General features: G+C 38.8%; 1 protein-coding gene across 1 annotated transcript in view; it reads right to left on the bottom strand.

The window, feature by feature from the left end:
- KIAA1210 (KIAA1210 ortholog) overlaps positions 1 to 19,458 on the bottom strand; it is a 36,447-nt gene extending 16,989 nt beyond the window's left edge. The window contains 5 exon segments of the mRNA XM_056125681.1: positions 2,928 to 3,083; positions 6,792 to 6,917; positions 7,174 to 7,300; positions 14,506 to 14,680; positions 19,398 to 19,458. Coding sequence (XP_055981656.1) covers positions 2,928 to 3,083; positions 6,792 to 6,917; positions 7,174 to 7,300; positions 14,506 to 14,680; positions 19,398 to 19,458 — 645 coding nt within the window.
- Positions 19,459 to 20,021: the final 563 nt, after the last annotated feature.

Genomic DNA, 20,021 nt, shown 5'->3' with positions numbered 1-20,021 from the left:
GCACCTTCTGCCAAGAATCTACACACAATCCAAACATGTAGTCATTCATTCACACTGTTGATCATCCTTTTGAGGTTTTCTTAGTCTTGTGTATGATGGTAGAGTCTTTCCGTTTTCTTTGTTCATCAGAAAAAGTTAAGCAGGGACAGATATCAGAATAAAAAATATTCTTGGAATAATTAAAAGTTCCAACTGCTGTGTCTTAAATTAGTGCATTACTTTATAGCTATATGAGTACAGATTTCAACAACCATTTGGTCCAAAAGGTTATCAACCCAGGATAAATTTCTCTCTAAAGCTGGGAGATTTGTTATTGGAATTATGGGAAATGTGACTCTCTGCCAGTCATTAAATTTATGTTTGAAAGCAGGTAGTATTTGGAACATCTCTATAAAGTGCAAAAATGCTTGTGATGGGAAGTCTGTGCACAGAAGTCTTGGCATGTGGTATAAAACCTAATAGCTATAAGGATTTTACTTTACTCTGTTATTACTTTGTTCTTGCTGGGAGGCACACCCACTGGTGCCCAGGGGCTAGTCCTGGCTCTGGCTCAGGATACATTCGCGGTGGTGCTCTTTATGGGGTGTTGAACTGGAGTCAAATGCCTTACCCCCTATAATATTCCACCTGTACCCTTACTGTTATAATTGCAATTTTGTGAATGTGTGAAAGGAGATGATGTACCCAAGCCTGATAATTACTGTGCAGCTGATACTTCACTCTGAGTCTTGTATAAAAGCTCTTATTGGCCACCATTTTGCTAACTTCAGACTTCTTAGAAGTACTCTCCCACTCTTACTCTGAAAGAGTATCTACTCTTTCAGATTTCTCTGAAGCCCTCCTCCTCACAGGATCTCCAAATTTTAATTAGTAGATAAAAATATTAACCTTTGAAATTTGGAAAATCTGAAATTCAATATCTTTGACATGACACTTATTGACTCTTTCACCTTGGACAGGTTACCACACCTCTTTATTTTTTATTATGATTTTTTACTTAATCACCATGAGATAAGCAATTACAAAGCTGTTCATGGTTTTGTCCAGTCATACAATATTCCAACACCCATCCCTCCATCAGTGCACATTTCAAATCCACCACCAATGTCCCAAATTTTCCTGCTGCCTCCCCCCCCCCAGCTCCCCACCAGCCTCAAGCCTGTCTATGGTAGGCACTTTCCTTCTCTCCTCCTTCTCTTTCTTTGTCTCTCCCCCACCCCTTTTAGGGTTTCCTATACAGATTCTGAGAGGCTATAATGTTTGTTCTATTTTCAGCACATAGTTCTTATCCAGAGTGATTATTTCCAACTATCTTTGTCATAGTGGTCCCTTCTCTATCCCAACTGCCTTCTTGACCACCACTTGAGGCAGGCTTCCAACCGTGGACAAATTCTCCTGACTTTCGTTTCTACTATCCTTGAGTATTAGTCTCACATTATGTTTTTTTTAATATCTCACAAATGAGTGCATTTTCTGTCCCTCTCTTTATGAATCATTTCACTCAGCATGATACTCACCATATTCATCAAATTGTGAGCGAATTTCAGAATTTTATTTTCCTAAAAGATGTGCAGTATTACATTGTGTAGCTGTAACATAGTTTCTTTAACCATTCATCTGTTCTTTGGCACTCAGGTTGTTTTACCACACCTCTTTAAAGTTTCCATTTCAGTGCCTCAGAAATGGAGATAATAATACATACTTTATAGTGCTGTTTTAAAGAGAAAATGAAGCATCTTTTAGAGTGATTTTCACATAGAAAGTCTCATAAGTGATAGCTGCCATTGCTATTGCTGAATGTTGTGTAAATTTTGAAAGATGTTCAAGGTTGCATTATTCAACAGAAAATTGTATAAATTTGAGATGAAAGCATGGATTCGAGTTCCAGATTTCTCTAATTTGGCCTGTGGTCTTCACCAAGTCATGTATAAGGCCAAGAATTTGATCCCTGGCACTGTAAAAAAATTAATTAGTTGAGCAAATAAAAAGAACTCATATTAATATTGAAACAACTTACCAGATTTAGTTGTATTCTACAAAAAAACTCTTAAAGTTATACCTAAATCCATAAATTGTCAAGCATTTGTTTTTCTACCCATGTATTCTTTGGAGGAAAGTGTTGGGCCACATCTGGCGATGCTCAGATATAATTCCTGGCTCTGCAGTCAGGAATTACTCCTGGAGGGCTCGGGGACCATATGGAAATCCAGAGATTAAACTCAGGTTGGCAGCATTTAAGGCAAGCACTCTGCCCCTTGTACTATCTCTCCAGCCCCTCTACCTATGTCTGAACTTTGATCCTACCATAAACTGTTTTTTCCTGTTGTTTTAGACATATCTAAATGACAACTGTGTCTCTCAACAGAATCTCTTAACATTAAAAGTGAACTTTTTCTGACTATGCAATTTTATTTTTTATATAAGATCTTTTAATTGATGTTTAATTTCAAAGTTAATTGTTCTAACACTTAGGTCATTCTAAAAGTCCTCTTAAATTCAATTACAAACAATTCCATTAGTCTGTGAATGGACACTATCTTCTCGTTGGTCAGGTGATTTCTCATATCAGTATGTTAACCAAACATACTACATGTCTTAGGCTCTCAGACCTGTCCATTTGAAATTATAGAGACTTCCTAAAAAACACTATTGTTCCAACTCTAAAACGATTGAACACATCTGCAGACTAAAATTTTTCTGAGATATTGTCTTCCATTGCTATCAATTATAGTGATAATAATTTGGTTTTAGAAAGGGATGGAAAATGTAAACCAACATGCATACCAATAACCAAGAATGGTCTCTCCTTTCTCTTCCTACCAGAATTCAGCTACAGCAGGAGAAAAAGAGAACCCATAAAGAAATTATGCAGCTAATTTGTGCCCTTCCCCACTGAGCCTAACACCTAGGAAATTGCTAACACTCACCCTTTTCAATGCCAACAGCTTGTGTGGTGAAGTCTTTTTAAGTACGCTCTTATATGACTCTTCCTCAATAGAGATTAATTCCAAGTCCTTAGAGATTGCATGAGACCTCATAATTGGTGGGCTGGTGCTTTGTTGGCGTGGGCGAAGTACTAGGGTCTGTCAAGGAGGAAGATAGAAGGAAAGAGTTAAAAATGTGTGTTTCCACCTTAAATATTGATCCTATTATGTTGCTTAAGGGTAACTAATTACTAACTGAAAGTGAAAAGACCAGTTTGGACAAGAATTTACTTCCCTGTCTTGATTTCTGGTACTTAGTCAAACTATGACCAAAAGCCTTGGTCCTCACAATGGGTTGCTGCACACATGTAGCAGCCCCAAAACAAAGGCAGAAAGTTCAAATTTCTTATTTGGTAAAAAGTACTTCCCTGAGGGTTTTTCTTATATGAGGAATACAAACAGCCAAAACAGACGCTGCACAAAAAAAAATAACTCAGAGTGTGAAAAATATAGTAGTTACTGAAGGGAAAGGGGACAGGGTCAATCTGATAGTATGAATGGTGTTAGAATTTTGGTAGTAGATGTAGTAAAACTTACACACACACAGAGCCATGAATTTAGACTGTTGAAATATGTAGCACTGCACTGCACTGTCTTTCCGTTGTTCATTTATTTGCTCAAGCGGGCCCAGTAACATCTCCATTGTGAGACTTGTTACCATGTTTGGCATTTCGAATATGCCATGGGGAGCTTGCCAGGATCTGCCGTGCATGCGAGCGGGATACTCTCGGTAGCTTGCTTGGTTCTCCGAGAGGGATGGAGGAATTGAACCCAAGTCTGCCATGTGCAAGGCAAATGCCCTCCCCGCTAAGCTATCGCTCCAGCCCAAACAAAAAGTTTATTTGAAAAATATACCAGATTTCCACTGCCATTTCACTAACAATACTAAGTACAAATTCTGTTGAATTCTGATCATTGTTTTGATTTTGACATCTTTGGAAGTCTGGTTCTTGTGGTGGTGACTTCTGACATTCCAGAAATCATGTAGACTGGATTTTGACTGCTGTGGTTGCTTATCTTAAACCCTTTAATATCGCTCTTCTGAAATATTTAGAAAACTAGAGCTGTGTTATAACTACTTTAAACAGTTCCCTGCAAGGGGGATTAATTTGGGGGGGGGTTTCCTTGGGCTTCAGTAGATTAATTATATTTAAAACTCAAGACACACTTGAATTTGATGTACTAGACCTTGCCATGGTCATTAATGTGAATAAGAAGCCCTGAGTTTATCATAACAAATACTGACTAAGCATATGAATTGTGGTATACCTCATTCTAGATACTGCTTGTATAGGAACCAACAACAACAAAAATCTTGCTATCATGGTGTTGACATGTTTGCTTTTATCATAGACTCTCTTTCTAGTAAGAACAGGTTGTCTTCAAATTCTCAGAGAAAAAGAGTCACAAGGAGGGTTGCCCCTGGGGTACTCCTGGCTAGGGTCTGAAGTTAATTACTATTACCATGAACATGCTGAAGGGTCTGGACAAGAAAACCTGAGAATCAATTATCACTTGTGTAATCTCTGGGCGGCTAGGGAACCCTGCGTGGCTCTCTCTCAACGCCTGTGTTCAGTGGACTGGGGGCACTCGCCTACCCAGGACGGCCAATGCCATGGGTGGATGAAGGAGGAAACAAGAGCCATCAGCCTGGTTGATGATCAGCTGCCATTTATTCCATTCTCCACATGCGCCTGTTCCAGTTCCTCATTCTAGTCTCACACTGCCCCTCATTCCTGTCTCCTCCTGTCTCTCCCACTCATCTCTCCACATTCCCTCTCGCAGCCCATCTCTCCACAAGCCTGCTCCTTCATTCTTCCCCTAAATTCTTCTCCCTTTGTTCCCCTTGCTAGTCTCTCCATGCTCCATTTTGCTGCATGGGTCTCTCTCTAGTCTCTCTCCAACTTCCTGCATTGCAGTAGACACCACATCCCCACTGGTAGCACATTCAACATACCAAAAGACCTTCCTAATCACTGATCAGGTTCAAGGAAGGGAAATACCACATAGGGGTGTTTCTCCTCACCTTAGTCCAATAACTTAATTAACATCTTAATTAACATCTTAAATCTACCTCTTAATATTAGTTATATTGTATGGACAACAGCAAGAGATACATTAAGCTTGTAGAGTGGCTCTCCTGAGAACATCTCATTATAGATCTCAGACTACAGTGTTCATGCCAGATTAATCATTCCTAACCCTAGCAGGGTCCTAATCCAGTAAGTACTTTTTGGATAATGACAGAATTTGTCCATGACCATGTTCTTAACTTATAGTTAAGTATTATAGCACTGTGGCCAGGCCCATTTCGATGCCAGAGTAACTCACTGCTTGCCCTCGTTCCATCCAGTTCCTTGTTGGGACCCTATTTTTGGGGTGCTAGGAAGTAAGGGCAACTGAAGTTTAAGTAGAGAGAACAGATGGCCAGATATCATTTGGAGTCAATTAACTCCCAAGTTACAACAGCATAGCATTAGCTGTCTTCCTGTGTCTATAAAAAAGAACATTGTTCTGAATTAACTATACAAAGGACTTAAGGAGAAGAGAAAAACAATATTTATAAGCCAACAGAGTCTGATCAAGAGGCAAAGGTAATTGACAGGTTGAGTGAGCAATCAACAATCCCAGGCTCGCTGCAGTCAGGGAGGAAGGGCAGACCAATGTTATCCTACAACTATGCCATGCTGAAGGGTCTAGACAAAAAAAAACCCGAGGCTCAATTATCACCAAACACAATTTTAATAATATTGACTACAATAATGGTAAGTAACTCATTAGTTAGATAGCTTAACCTGTGCCAGGTAGTGCTCTCCATAGATGAATTTCATTAGAACCTTCTACCACTTTTTTAAGCCTTTGTCCCTATTACCATTAATTTATAGAGGAAAAAATTAAGATTCCAGATGCCCAGAATAACCTACCAAATCACACTAAATATAAACATTCTACTTTCAGATAGAAGAAAAAACTGTGTCTTTCTAGTTACAGCTCCAGCATGACCAGAAACATTTCTAGATTTGAGCTCTAGAATAGTCTTACCAAGCAATGGTTAGGATTAGCTGAAGGAACATGACTATCTTGTGTACATGCTGTGTTTACTTTTAGAAGACTATACTTCTGAAGTAAATATAAAGTTTGAACTCAGTTGAAGAGACTGAGGTTATTAAAAGATTATGGATTTGGAGGTCAACATATCCACATCAGATACATTTACTATCCGGGTGAATTTGAGCAATTTCTTTTTAAAGGGTCTAGGGTAGAATAAGGTGGCATGGATATATCCAGAACCTTATTCATGTGAATCATGTGCTCTAGCATTAAGCTATATTGTTGGCCCTTGTATCATTTCTTTAGCTTTTCTGAGACTTTTATTCAACAATCACAAGATTTTGGAGTAGATATAAATATTATACCCCCTTAAATTGAGTATAAATGCCAAATACCAGTAACAATGATGGGTCTCATTCTCCTAAAGAGCCCTGAATATAATCTCAGGGCTAGGATGAAAGAGACGTTACTGGGGCCTGCTCGAGGCAATCGACGATTAACAGGATGATGAAATGATGAAAAAAAATTGAGTAAAGAAAGGCTCAGAAATGTTAAGCAATCATTCTTAAGTCACAGAGAAAATAAGTAGCAGTAAAAGAATTACATATAGTTGTTCTGATTTAAAATAATTCAAGCCCTATGTTTGTGATTTGTGTGTGATTATTGTGTTTAGTGTGTCGTTTGTATGTGATTTGTGTGTTTGTCATTAGCTGTGTTGTGTGTTGTGTGTTTGTGATCAGCTGCCAAGCCACTTACCTCAGGGATCGGAGAGCCTGGACGCCGGACTCCACTTCTGGGTGCATAGCAGGGCATAGCTTCATAGTCAGCTCCATGCATAACAACAGTTCCAATTCTAGGCAAAGTTCTGGAAGTATGAGCTTTCTGTGGAAGATAAAAACCATGAGGGTAGGAATTACTGTTCATTAAAAACAGAATAAATATGGTAATATCATCCAATACTGTGTCAGGCCCAAGATGAGCATACCATGTATTTCTACATTCTCTCATTTAATTTTTAGTATCATCCTGTGAAGTTTAAGTTGAAAAGCAGGGTGAAATTTATCCTCTTTGGTGAGTAGGACTAAATAATGAAAAAGGACTAATTTGATTGTGTGCTGATGTTCAATTTCACTATTACCTGCTGAGGTATGCCTTTTTGTGTCTCCGGAGTGGAGTACTTTATATTTGTTGATCTTTCAAGCTCAGGATCCAACATAAAGATGCTGTCATGGGACAGAGCTTTGCTCCCCAAGGTTGTTTTCACCCTGAATAAGAAGGAAAAGATCTTATAGAAGTAGGACATAAGAGCTAAAAAGAAATGGATATGCATACTACTACCCAGTGAAGACTCCCCAGAAGGAAAGAATGTAAATGTGCTGGCACAGAAAGTTATTCACAAGACATTAAGTGAAAAAATAAACAACGGAAACAAACTCATTTTATATAAACACAAATTACATAACCTATGGACATTCTGGCCATAGAAAAGTCTAGAAGGATATCTGCCAACCTCTGAGAAATAGCACTAATACAGGGGAGAATTTTTTGCTTTCTACTTTATGGGCCTTTTCTACTTTATGTATTTCTGTATAATGTTGATGTTTAAAATGATCATCACACATATTTTATGTTATTTATGGAGACATGGCTTACATATTATTAAATTTGACTATTCAGTGTTCAGTTCAATACTGACAACACTGCAGAATGGCAAGAGAAGTCCCTGAGAGTTATACAATTTTTTTCATATATAAGGTTCTCTGCAGTGGTTTTATTTTCTTTTGTTTTAAAATAAACAATGTCTGCCCAATGCTGTATATTTTCATTCACTAGGTCTTCCCCTTTACACAAGAGTTCTGCCTTGCATATATATTTCTTAATGAGGAAGCACCACCTGCTTCTCCCATAATTGCTAAAATCTTCCGATTTGTATTGAAGTTAGTTTGTTGATAATGATGTCTTAAGACAAAGAAGGGTAAGGTTAAAAACAGAGGAGAGGCTAAAGGCACAAAAGGTCCTCTTAAGATGTGAGAAACTGTAATAAAAGACATCAGAGGAACAGAAAACTAGAGGCCAATATCTCTATGAATATAGGTGAAAACCCCCGAAATAAGGTATAACCAATTCAAGGCTCCAAGTTGGATTTTCCAGGAATGGAAGATTGCTAGAATATATGAAAATCACTTACCATAATACATGGTTTCAACAGAATACAAACAAAACCCATATGCTTATTCCAATAGATGCATAAATAATGTTTGTAAAATTGAGTGCTCTTTCAATGTGAATACACTAAACTTTGAGACTATCTGAGAAACTCAGGGTCAATATCATAATTTTCTCGAGTGGGCCCAGTAACGTCTCCATTGGAGACTTTGTTGTTACTGTGTCTGGCATATCGAATACTCTCGGTAGCTTGCCGGGCTCTCCGAGAGGGGCAGAGGAATCGAACTCGGGTCGGCCATTTTGGCTGCGTGCAAGGCAGACACCCTACCCGCTGTACTATCGCTCCAGCCCACTCGAGCAAATCATAATTTAATGACAAAAGACTGATTTTTTCTTCATCTAATGAAGAAAAGTATCTGCTCACACTACATCTATTAAAATATTGTTCCAAAGGGTTCTAGCCAAGGAAACTAGGTAAGAAAATGAAGTAAAAGCCATCATTATTTGATGGGTAAATTTGAAATGATCTCTAATTACAATTTCATGATATTAGGCATAAAATATTTTCAAATATCATTAAAATATCAGATAAATTTAGATAAGATTTCAGGAGTACATGATCAATACATAAAATTAATTCTAGGGGTTAGAGAGATACTACAAGAAGTAAAGCACTTGCCTTACATGCAGCCAACTCCATTTTGATCCCTCGCACTAAAAAGGATCCCCTGAGCACCTTCAAGAGTAATGTCTGAGCAAAGATCCAGGAGTGAGACCTGAGCACTTCAGTGTGTGGTCCAAAAGTAAAAAAAAAAAATACTATTATATGAAGGTTGGAGATAGCTCAAATAACAGAAGCACAAGCATTACATGCAGAAATCCCAGATTTGATTCCTGGTACTGCCTGGTTTCCAGACTGCCAAGTATAGAGTAGCTTCTAAAGACCAGGTATAGCCAAAAAACAAACAATGCCATTCTAGGACTGGGGAAATCTTAGGGGGGTGGGGTGCATGTTTTTTTATGAACAGAACCCCTGTTTGATGCCAAAACTATATAGCTTCTTGAGCACTGGTAAGTGTGACCCTTGTGGTCAGTGGCATAAGAGAGCCAAAAAACACTGCATACTTGGATCCCATCAAATTCGGTTCACTGAGTATTGCTGGAAGTGGTACTTTATCATATGAGCACTGCTTGGGAGGGCCAGAAAAAGATTATATTTCTATAAATAACTTGAAAACAAAATTAAAAATAAAAATAATTCTATTTACAATCACTGTCACTATCCTCTTGTTCATTGATTTGCTCGAGCGGGCCCAGTAACGTCTCCATTGTGACAATTGTTACTGTGTTTGGCATATCAAATACGTCATGGGTAGCTTGCCAGGCTTTGACGTGAGGGCGAGATACTCTCAGTAGCTTGCCGGGCTCTCAGAGAGGGGCAGAGGAATCGAACTCGGGTCGGCCATGTTGGCTGCTTGCAAGGCAAACGCCCTACCCATTGTGCTATTGCTCCAGCCCCTATTTACAATAGTATCAAAAAAATTAAATATTTTGGAATAAGTTTAACAAAAGGAATATGAAACTTGTATTCAAAACTATAAAACACAAAAAATTAAAAAAGATCTAAAATAACAGAAAGACAACTTTATGGCTTGTAATATTAAGTTTGTCAAGAAAATAATTCTGTTCTACAAGTTGTTCTATGTATTTATTGACATTTTATTGAAGTTCTAGGTGCCATTTAAAAATTTTATCAAAATGGCAAGTTATGCCAAGCATAAAGGGCTAGAGGGCACTTTTGTTTGTGAGAGCGTTGGATTCAATCTGACACTTCATGATCCCCAAAACCCATTGGAAATGGTCTCTGAGTACTGCTTCAGAAAAGATACCCAGAACTGTGGGGTGTGGCCATCACCAAAAAAAAAGTGGACAATTTGATTTTATATCGATCATAAAATGCAAGGGATAACAAATAACTGAAAGAATCTAGGAAAGAGAGAAAAGTCACAGGACTGACATGAGCTAATTTCCAAAGTACAATAAAGTCATAGTAACCAAAACAGCATGGTACAAACACAAGCTTAGACATATAGACCAATAAAACAAAATTGAAACCCCAACAATAAATCTATTCATATTTAATTGATTTGTAACAAGAGTACCAATATCAGCAAATGGAGGTTCAGAATATTGTTTTTATTTTTCAGTAAATTTGCTGGGACCAGTGAATAGCCACGTGAAAGAGAATGAAATTGAACCCTTGAATATAATACAAAAATTAGCTCAATGATAAGTAACTCAATATAAATTAGGCAAAGACAAGCTATGTTCAAAATATATGAATGGATATAAAAGTTGTACTACATATACACAGTGGGAAACTACAGAGCCACAAGAAAAAATTAAGTCATGTAGTTTTTAACAACTTGCATGGAACTGAAGGGTATCAGACTGAGTGAAATTGGCCAGAGGCAAACCGACAAAAGATGATTTTACTAATCTGTGCTACGTAGAGAAACATCTTAATGGCATGGACAATATGAATCAACAATAAACCTTGGTTACTGGAATACAGACTTGACAGTGTCAGGATTGGCAGAAAGGGATTAAAGAAACAAATAGGTTTCCAGTAAGTTACATGAGAATAACATGCAGGTCTGGAGCACATGGATGGTGTTATGGAGGTAACAGTATACACCAAAACCATCACTGTGGGTTGGATGGAAGAATTGTTGGACTGGAAGTGAGAAAGGGTAGAGGATATATGGACTCTTAGGTGGTGGAAGCATGAAGTAATTTTGTACCTCAACCTCATAAAGTTAAACACTATCAAGCCATCTTATCTAAACAACTATTTTAAGTAAACAAAATTAATAAAAAGAAAATATTGGTCCAAGAATCTCAATAGACATTCCTCCAAAGAAGATAAACAAATGACAACATAGGAAAAGATGCTCAACATCATTAGTCAATAGGGAAATGCAAATCAAGACCTTAATGAGATACCACTCTCATGCCCAATGAACTGACTACAAACAAAAATAGTTAAGAACAAAGATCAGTGAGGTTGTATAATACTTTGAAACCACGTGATGACCCTAGTGGGATATCTGGTGCTATGCAGATTAAAATGATACCCATACCTAAAAGGCCATGATAGGAGATGAGGAGGCAAATGTCAACCATGCTATATTCATTTCTAACCCACCTTTCCCCAGTAAGACTCAAACAGTCAGGTGAGCCTTTCGGTGACAACATGCTCTACTATTTTATTAAAACAAGATGGCCTCTCATCATCTGTATTCCAAACCATAATGCCTAGAGTGACAGAGAGACAGAGAGAGAGAAGAAGGAGGATGAGAATGAGGAGAAGGAAGAGGAGGAGGAGGAGGAGGGGGAGGAGGAGGAGGAGGAGGAGGAGAAGGAGGAGGAGAAGGAGAAGGAGAAGGAGAAGGAGAAGGAGAAGGAGAAGGAGAAGGAGAAGGAGAAGGAGAAGGAGAAGGAGAAGAAGAAAACTGTCTGCATAGAGGAAGACTGGGGCACAAGAGGAGGGATATGGGGAATATTAGTGGTGGGAAATTACACTGGTAGAGGGATGGGTGTTGGAACATTGTATGAGTGAAACTCGATCATTAAAGCTTTGTACCTATATCTCACGGTGATTGAATTAAAAATAATATATATATATATATATATATATATGGGCTGGAGTGATTGTACGGCAGGTAAGGCATCTGCCTTGCACTCAGCCAACATGGCCGACCCGAATTCAATTCCTCCATCCCTCTCGGAGAGCTCAGCAAGCTACTGAGAGTATCCTGCCCACATGGCAAAGTCTGGCAAGCTACCTGTGATGTACTCAATATGACAAAACAATAACAACAAGTCTCACAATGGAGACATTACTGGTGCCCGCTCGAGCAAGTCGATGAACAATGGGATGACAGTGCTATAGTGCTACATAGTAGTTCAGAAGAAATGTAACAGGAATCTACAATTCAATGTTTCCTAATGTGAGCAATACTGCACCCTAGGGACGCACTGGTAGAATATCATCAAGGGGAGTGGTAATAGTCTCAAGGGCAATTGTGTGTGTTTGTGTTTGTGTGTGTGAGTGTGTGATGGGGGGGGGATATCTGTTACTTCAACTTAAACAATACCCAGTTCAATATTGCTGGGTAATATTTTTCCCCTTCAAAAGGGGCAGTAGGCCAAATAAGTCCGGAAAACTCTGGTCAAAATAAGCGCTTGAAGGGGCATATATGAGTGAAGCAGCATTAAGAAAGCAGTTTCTAAACATCTCTAAACATACATGTTAATGCATGCACTCATATACACTTTCATTCATTGCTTCTTTCCAGCCTACTGACTGAGATTAATCTGGGTACCCATCTGTGAATGCTTAGCCTTACCTGCTTTGTGCCTTACCTAACTTCAAGATATTCTCAGGCTACAAGAGGGATGGAAATTATCACTTTCAGGCTATGTATCATCCAGAGAACAGCTATTGAAGTGACTCTCTAGAGTCAAGACATCCTTGATCAAAATATTTCATTTGTACTGCCTGTAGCCCGATTTGGACACCAAAGCTCCTGATCACTAAATCTATATTGTGCTTATCTATCAGTTTACTAGGGGCAAAAGACATAAAATACATTTAAAATTACCACCCAAGTCTTGGCCTTAATTAAAGGCAACACAGCATATCACAAAATGAGGAATCAAATTCAGCTGTTCTACCAGATATAGCCTTAGAAATAGACAATGGTTCTATTAGATTGATCAAAGGGCTAGCTGTAAAATTTTATGCATGATTGCTTTGATGATGAAAAACCCAGCTGTTCTCCCTTCCCATTCCTGAATGACATTCTCTAGGGTTTCTCCTTTATCACATTAAACAAGAAACGTGGGTCAGAGGTGATCTCCAGGTCTTCTAAGTCATGCTCAAATTAATTTATTCACTGGATTAAAATAAAAACACAAAATTTACATTCTTAGAAAAGCATTCTTCTCCAGGTAGGGAGCTAGCACACAGATCTGGAACACAGAACTTGTATATTCTAGACTCTGAGTCTAGTCCCTGCCTAAATACCAAGATGTTAGACTCACAATACAAGCTGAGGATTGCCCCCTGAGCATATCTTGGGAGTCCACCTACCACATAAAAGAACTCTTGCCCCAGTGGAAGTAGTTATGCTTTCCCTCTTCCTCGCCACAACTTCAAGTGTGCATGCACAAACACTTCCTAGCACGGTTAATAGAACCCAACAAATGGATCATTTCAGAGGCGAGGGGACAAGTAAGACAGGTAGAGGTAGAACTTTAGAGATAGCCCTTGCCAGCTTATATAAACAACTGAGTGATTTTAAATTCCACTCTCCATCCCACTTCTGGTGTTGTAGTAGGGCCAGTATTAATTGGGACTAAAAATGAATGATCAGAGGAGCCATGAGAATGGAGATGACATAGGGACATTATTTGGGGGTCTTGAGCTCTTTGGTGCTGATGAAGTGAAGTTAATTTGTCCCTCAATATCATACATGTTAACACAATTGTAACCATGTTACTTAAACTATAATTTTTTAAACTAATCATTGAAAATCAAGTTTAAAAATAAAAGTGAATATCTATAGTTATGACAACTACACCACCTCCGCTTTGCTGATGACATTGTTTTAATAACACCAAACATCAGCCAAGCGGCACAAATGCTGGCCAACTTTGACCGTGAGTGTGGAAAGGTAGGACTACAGCTGAATCTTACGAAGACAATGTTTATGAGAAACAGCCTCATTCCTGATGCCCCATTCGCTCTCAACGGAACGACCATCTCCGAATGCAACAGTTATGTGTACCTAGGTCTCTGACTAACATGATATGAAAGGCTTATGATTTTGCATTGCTAGCTAAGCTGACCAATATCCCAAAAGAGAGTAAGCCATCTTGACCTTCGAAATCAGAGACCCTCCCCCAGTTCCTCCCAGGTGAAAAGATTTACATCTCAAGTTTTTCCACTATGACAGGAAAGTTTTCCATACCTATTTGCACCACCACTGGGGAATGAAGTGTACATCTGCCAGGCTCCAAACCCCCAAACTATGCAGTGTTAACTAGCAAACATAGGAACACAGGGAAAAGGTCCCTGAACATGGTTGCTTTGGCAATGACTGTGGATCCAACTCCCATAGCAAGGACTTCAAGAGTCCTAGTATCAAAGAATACTGGTGATTTGGTTGCCAAAGAGACACCAAGATTTATTTGCCTGTTCTTGGCCTCAACCATATTCCATTCCAAACTGACTTACCTAGGTTCATTTGGCGAACCTTCCTCAGCTGCCTTCAGGCATGAGATGCTGATGTTGCTGCTGGACAGGCTAGATTGTAGCCTCCTCCCTCGTTGAGAAGGATTCTCTTCAGAGTCTTTTTTCTTCTTCTTAACAAAGAAGCTCTTTAAGACTTTAAATTTGGATTTCTTCTTTCCTGGAGATGAGACCAAAAAGTAAGGTCTGGTGTCATGGTTAAAAGGTAGATAGGATAGGAACCAGAACGTTGGGGATAGAAATAAGGAACCTGTGGACCTACCATATATCAACCCTTGTCCCCAGTGCCAACAAGACCATTTGGCTTGTTCTACTCTAACAATAGCAATAGTTCAGTAACAAAGGGTCTCTGAATGTCCAGTACAGAGTGGCAGCCCTCTCAATGTCCATTGGCCTCTCAATGTCAGCTGTTAATCTATGCCTCCCTCCTGACACAAAGATGATCATTCTAGTGCCATGGTTATTGGGTCAACAGAAACAGCTGATCCTCTGCCTGCCCCCTCCACTCTAGTGGCAGAAGTCATCATAATCCAGATGAAGGGTAAAATTTTCCCATATAAAAACCACTTCAGGACCCCTGGAAATCCATGTGGGGTAACAATTACACTGAAGTTTTACAGACCCAAGGAATGAGTGTGGGAGGGTGGAGTAGCCAGAATCAACTTGTTCAAGGAAGTAATTTATGAACAAGAGATAGGACTGAGAATTGAAAAGAAGGGGTGTCAGGCCAATAAGCTTATGATAGGACATGACAAAAATCAGATGCCAGAGCGTATTCAAAATGTGTCTGTACATATTAGTAATCTCTTAAAGAAGGGCTTAATGGCTCCAGGATGAAATACAACAATCTTCACACACTTTCCTCTAAGAAGACTTTATAGGACCATTTTTAGTAGATTATTTATGACAAGCAATACAAAAGTAATTGTTTCCATTCTATTTTGGGGAGCACAGTTTGGGATTTGTTGTGGAAAGTTTTGAAATATGGTGGTGGGAAAGTGCAATGTTGGTGGGATTGGTGTTTGAATATTAAATGTAACAAAATTATTGTGAACAACTTTATAAAAATAAAATAAATAAATAAATTTGATTGTGTGTAATTACATGGTGTGTGTTCTTCAATGATTTTTCTTTGGGTTAGCCACAGGGGGCTGGAGCAATACCACAGTGAGTAGGGCATTTGCCTTGCAGGCAACTGACCAGGGTTCGATTCCTCAGTCCCTCTCGGAGAGCTGGGAAAGCTACTGAGAGTATCCCACCCACATGGCAGAACCTGGCAAGCTCCCCATACGTATCTGATATGCCAAAAACAGTAACAACTAGTCTCACAATGAAGATGTTACTGGTGCTCACTCAAGCAAATAGATGAACAACGGGAAGATAGTGCTACAGTGCTAGCTACAGGGCTGCTGAAATCTGTATATGTAGCTAATCTAAGTTTTGCTTGTCTATAAAATCCCTCAGGCAGCAGTGCCAATGTACATTCCAAGTACTCTTTGGGCATTGTTTAGGTTGTCTTTTGTTTCCAAATAAGTACATAAAGCTCTAATTTGACTCAATAGAAGAGAGGAAAATGGAAGGGTTTTTTTGGTTACAGTCTAAGAAGGGGGAAATAAAAGTTCCTACTTCTTAGCATGGGCTGGAGCGATAGCACAGCAGGTAGGGTCTTTGCCTTGCACAAGGCCGACCCGGTCGACCTGAGTTCGATTCCTCTGCCCCTCTCAGAGAGCCTGGCATACTACCGAGAGTACCTCACCCACATGGCAAAGCCTGGAAAGCTACCTGTGACCTATTATATATGCCAAACACAGTAACAAGTCTCACAATGTTACTGGGCCCGCTCAAACAAATCCATGAACAACGGGAGGACAGTGACTTCTTTGCATTCTATAATTTATCAACTCCAGTGTCCTGGTCCAGTTGCCAATAGTTAGTCTCTAGAAGCCCCCTGGCTTGCATAGCAATCCTGCACTGTCGTTGAAGGGCAAGCCAAGGTTGTGAACAAAGGGGCTATCATTAGAGTCTTAGTATGGTGTTGGAAAGTACTACCAGAGTCAGAATAAAACTCTGTTTCTGGTATCAGTTACTTCCATAACCTTGGATAATTCATTCAGCCTCTCTGGGATACAGATGGAAGATGAGAGGAATCACAAAAATCAGCATTTTCCAAAGTAGCTCATAGTTGTCTTGCATGAAAAGGATATATAGTTTAATTGTTGAAATCAGACAAAGCTTAGAGATCTGTTTTTCCTCAAAACCTACCCTGTATGACTGAGGTTCTGGGTTCAGTTTCTGGAACTGCAAAGGAAAAAATTAAAATTACTAGAAGTGAACTTCAAGTGGGGCACTTAATATAGACTGTACATTTGTTGATTTTTAATAATACATACTCAAAACTTAGATGTTATAAATGCAGTCTTACTTCCATATAATAGAAACTTAAATTTAAAAATAAAAAATAAAATTACATTTCACATCCCTAGATTCTGCTGATTTCAGAAACATAAAAAATTGGAATAGGGGCAGGTGGGATTATGCAGCAGGTAAAGCATTTGTCTTGCAAGCTGCTGACCATTGTTCTATCCCTGGTACCTCCATATGGTCCACCAAGCACCACTAGAATTGATCCCTGAGCACAGAACCAGGAGTAAGTCCTGAGCGCAACCAGATGTGCTCCCCCTCACTCAACACTCCCCCAAAAGCAAAATATTCATGAAAATAAATATGGACGTTTGCTCAAGATCCCTTATTTATATTTTCCATAAAAATGTTGGAATTTTCTATGATAAAACTGCATCTATAGCAGGTGCTAAAAAATTGAGACTGCATATAGTTTTCCCATGAAGATCATAAATCTAGTTTGTGTCTGTTTCCACCATGGACAATAGAATGAAAAGAAAACTTGCATCCATCCCTGTTGGGGAAACTCCAACTATAGTAGTGGTATAGCTCTTTCGGTGGGGACAGGGAAGTCACCCAGAGATGGAACACATAGTGGGTTGGCTGCTCATTAATCTATGGAAGTCACTTAAAAGTGGGGAATGGCCTTACCAAACAACCAGTTGCCAGGGGTCCAATGTCACCTATAAGTGTTTCGTCCTTAGCCTACTCTGGATTAGAAGACCTCCCTGTCTCTAACTATACTGACTGACCCTCTGTATGGGAATAAGCCCTAGGCATGAGACTCCAAGTTGGGTATGCTCTACTAGCTATAAAACTTTTGAACTATTTTTCGTACTTTGATATGTATAGTATAGTAATACATTTTGAAGAAGTAAACATTATGGACTTAATCATATAGACTTTAATAAACAAACATTCACTCAAAAGTAAATTAAAAACGTTTAATTAATTTATTTATTTTAATGAATCACTGTGAGATGCAATTACAGACTTACAAACTTCTTACAAACATAATTAAAAACTTTTAAAAGGAAAAAATCTTATATGAAACTTTTGCAATCTTAATGGAGTCTATAGCAATGCCCAATCTCATCTGAAATCATAATGGAGAGACTGGAGCAATAGTATAACAGACAGGGAGCTTGTTGTGCATGTAGCTAACCATTGCACATGACTAACCATTGGACAGCCATTGATATCCCTGTCCAAGCCTGGGGACTATGCTTTCTCAAACAGCCAGTATCCTTTCACAGTCTCATCCAATAAGGTATGTCATATGCCAGAAAATTCAGTCTCCCAGCCCCAAATAACAAAACACTCCTAAATCCAATGAAGAAATTATTGCTTTGTAGGCCTCATATTTCCTTATCTACCATTGGCACAGGCAGTTCACTGAAGTTGAACTTAGGGAACCTTAAAACTCATAATGGTGACCTTGTTCTACTGCAGTGTTGCTTAGAAAGAATATATGTTTCTTTTCTTTTCTTTTTCCTTTGTTTTTGTATGGAGATGTGGACCACACTTAATGGTACTCGGGGTACTCAGAGCTTTCTCCTGGCTCAGAGATCATTCCGGATGGGCATATGCAATGCTGGGTATCTAACACAGGCCGATCACATGTAAGGTAAGGACCCTACTCACTGTACAGTTTCTCCATCCCCTCTTTTCTTTACTTTCTTTTAAAAACTATTTTGGGGGCTATACTGAGAGGTAATCTATTCGTGGTACTTGGTCTTCTCTCTTCAGTGCTTGGGTGGTTACTTACATGCATGGGTGATATCAAAGTTTAGGCAATTGAATACATCAGTAAGCATTGCAAAAAGGAAATTTTTGTAAAGTGAATCCTTTATAACATAAGTTAAAGGTGGTATCTTTTATTTCTAGCTACCTCCCCACTTTGCTTCTCAACTGACAGAATTATTAGTTGATTAAATCCGGATTACTACCTATAGTAAAACCTCAGTTGAATCTCTCAGAGTATGGTGTTCTCTCATATTTTCTCCCAAGTAATACAAAATCCTGTCTTAGAAAACAAAATCTGAGACCATCTTCAAAGAAGATGGCAAAATCTCAGATAAGACCGTGAAATGTCAAAGTCAGAGATAAAAGATAGGGGGTTAGGAAGCTGAAAAATAGGGGCCAGAGAGATAGTACAGCTGGTAGTTTGCTTGAATTGCACACGGCCGGTTCTGGATCCATCCTTGGCATCTCAAATGCTCCCCCAAACACCACCAGGAATAATTCCTGATCGGAGAGGCAGGAATAAACCCTGGATACTGCCAAGTGTGCCCCTCCCCCAAAACTCCTGGAAAATAAATGTGGACAAAGTCTAATGTTAGTAGATATTTGTTATGAATATGTTTTCTTGGGACCTGATTCTTTTTCCTAGGTGTTAAGTAACACCTACAATAAACATATAGAGTTCTGGTCATTAAGTTTTTTCTCAGTTATTAATATTGGATCAGGTTACTTACCCTCATCACTGGCCTCCATAGCTTCTATGTTCATAGAAATTTCACTTGGTACTTCTGCCATCACGGGATCACTAAAATAAAATATTGAGTAAAATGCAAAATATTGATATTTGGCACCCAGCATGCAACATAATCATTGTACCTACACAGAAAATGCTTGTTTATAGCATCTTTGGCTATGCATTTATATATATATATGCACACACATATATATACCACATGTCTATACCACCAATGTACCCACAACTCATGAACCTTCCCCTGCTAAATCTCTTCCTCCTCTTCTTATGCTCCCCTTGATTTCTTTCCTTGTATACATTAGATAGATAAATTGTATTGGATGTGAATTACATCTCAAAAATCTGTTTTCAATGAATAACTGTAAAAACCCTTATCTATTGCTTTGTGTTGGGAATCAATCATTTTGGAGGGTGTTACTATTGATGGGTATTCATCAGTAGACAAAATTTTCTTCATAAACATCCAGATATGTACCAGAAAATCTTGAGATATTTTACTCCATTAAAATTTCATAGTTTTGGCAAAAAAATCAATAGAAGAAAATCAAACCAGGAAATACTTGCAAGAGATTTTTAGGGAGCAATTTTCTCATTTCTTCAAAAG

This window comes from Sorex fumeus, unplaced genomic scaffold (assembly GCF_029834395.1).
Source record: "Sorex fumeus unplaced genomic scaffold, SorFum_2.1 ptg000058l, whole genome shotgun sequence".
NCBI classification, from domain to species: Eukaryota; Metazoa; Chordata; class Mammalia; order Eulipotyphla; family Soricidae; genus Sorex; species Sorex fumeus.
This window is presented reverse-complemented; position numbering and strand designations above follow the sequence as displayed.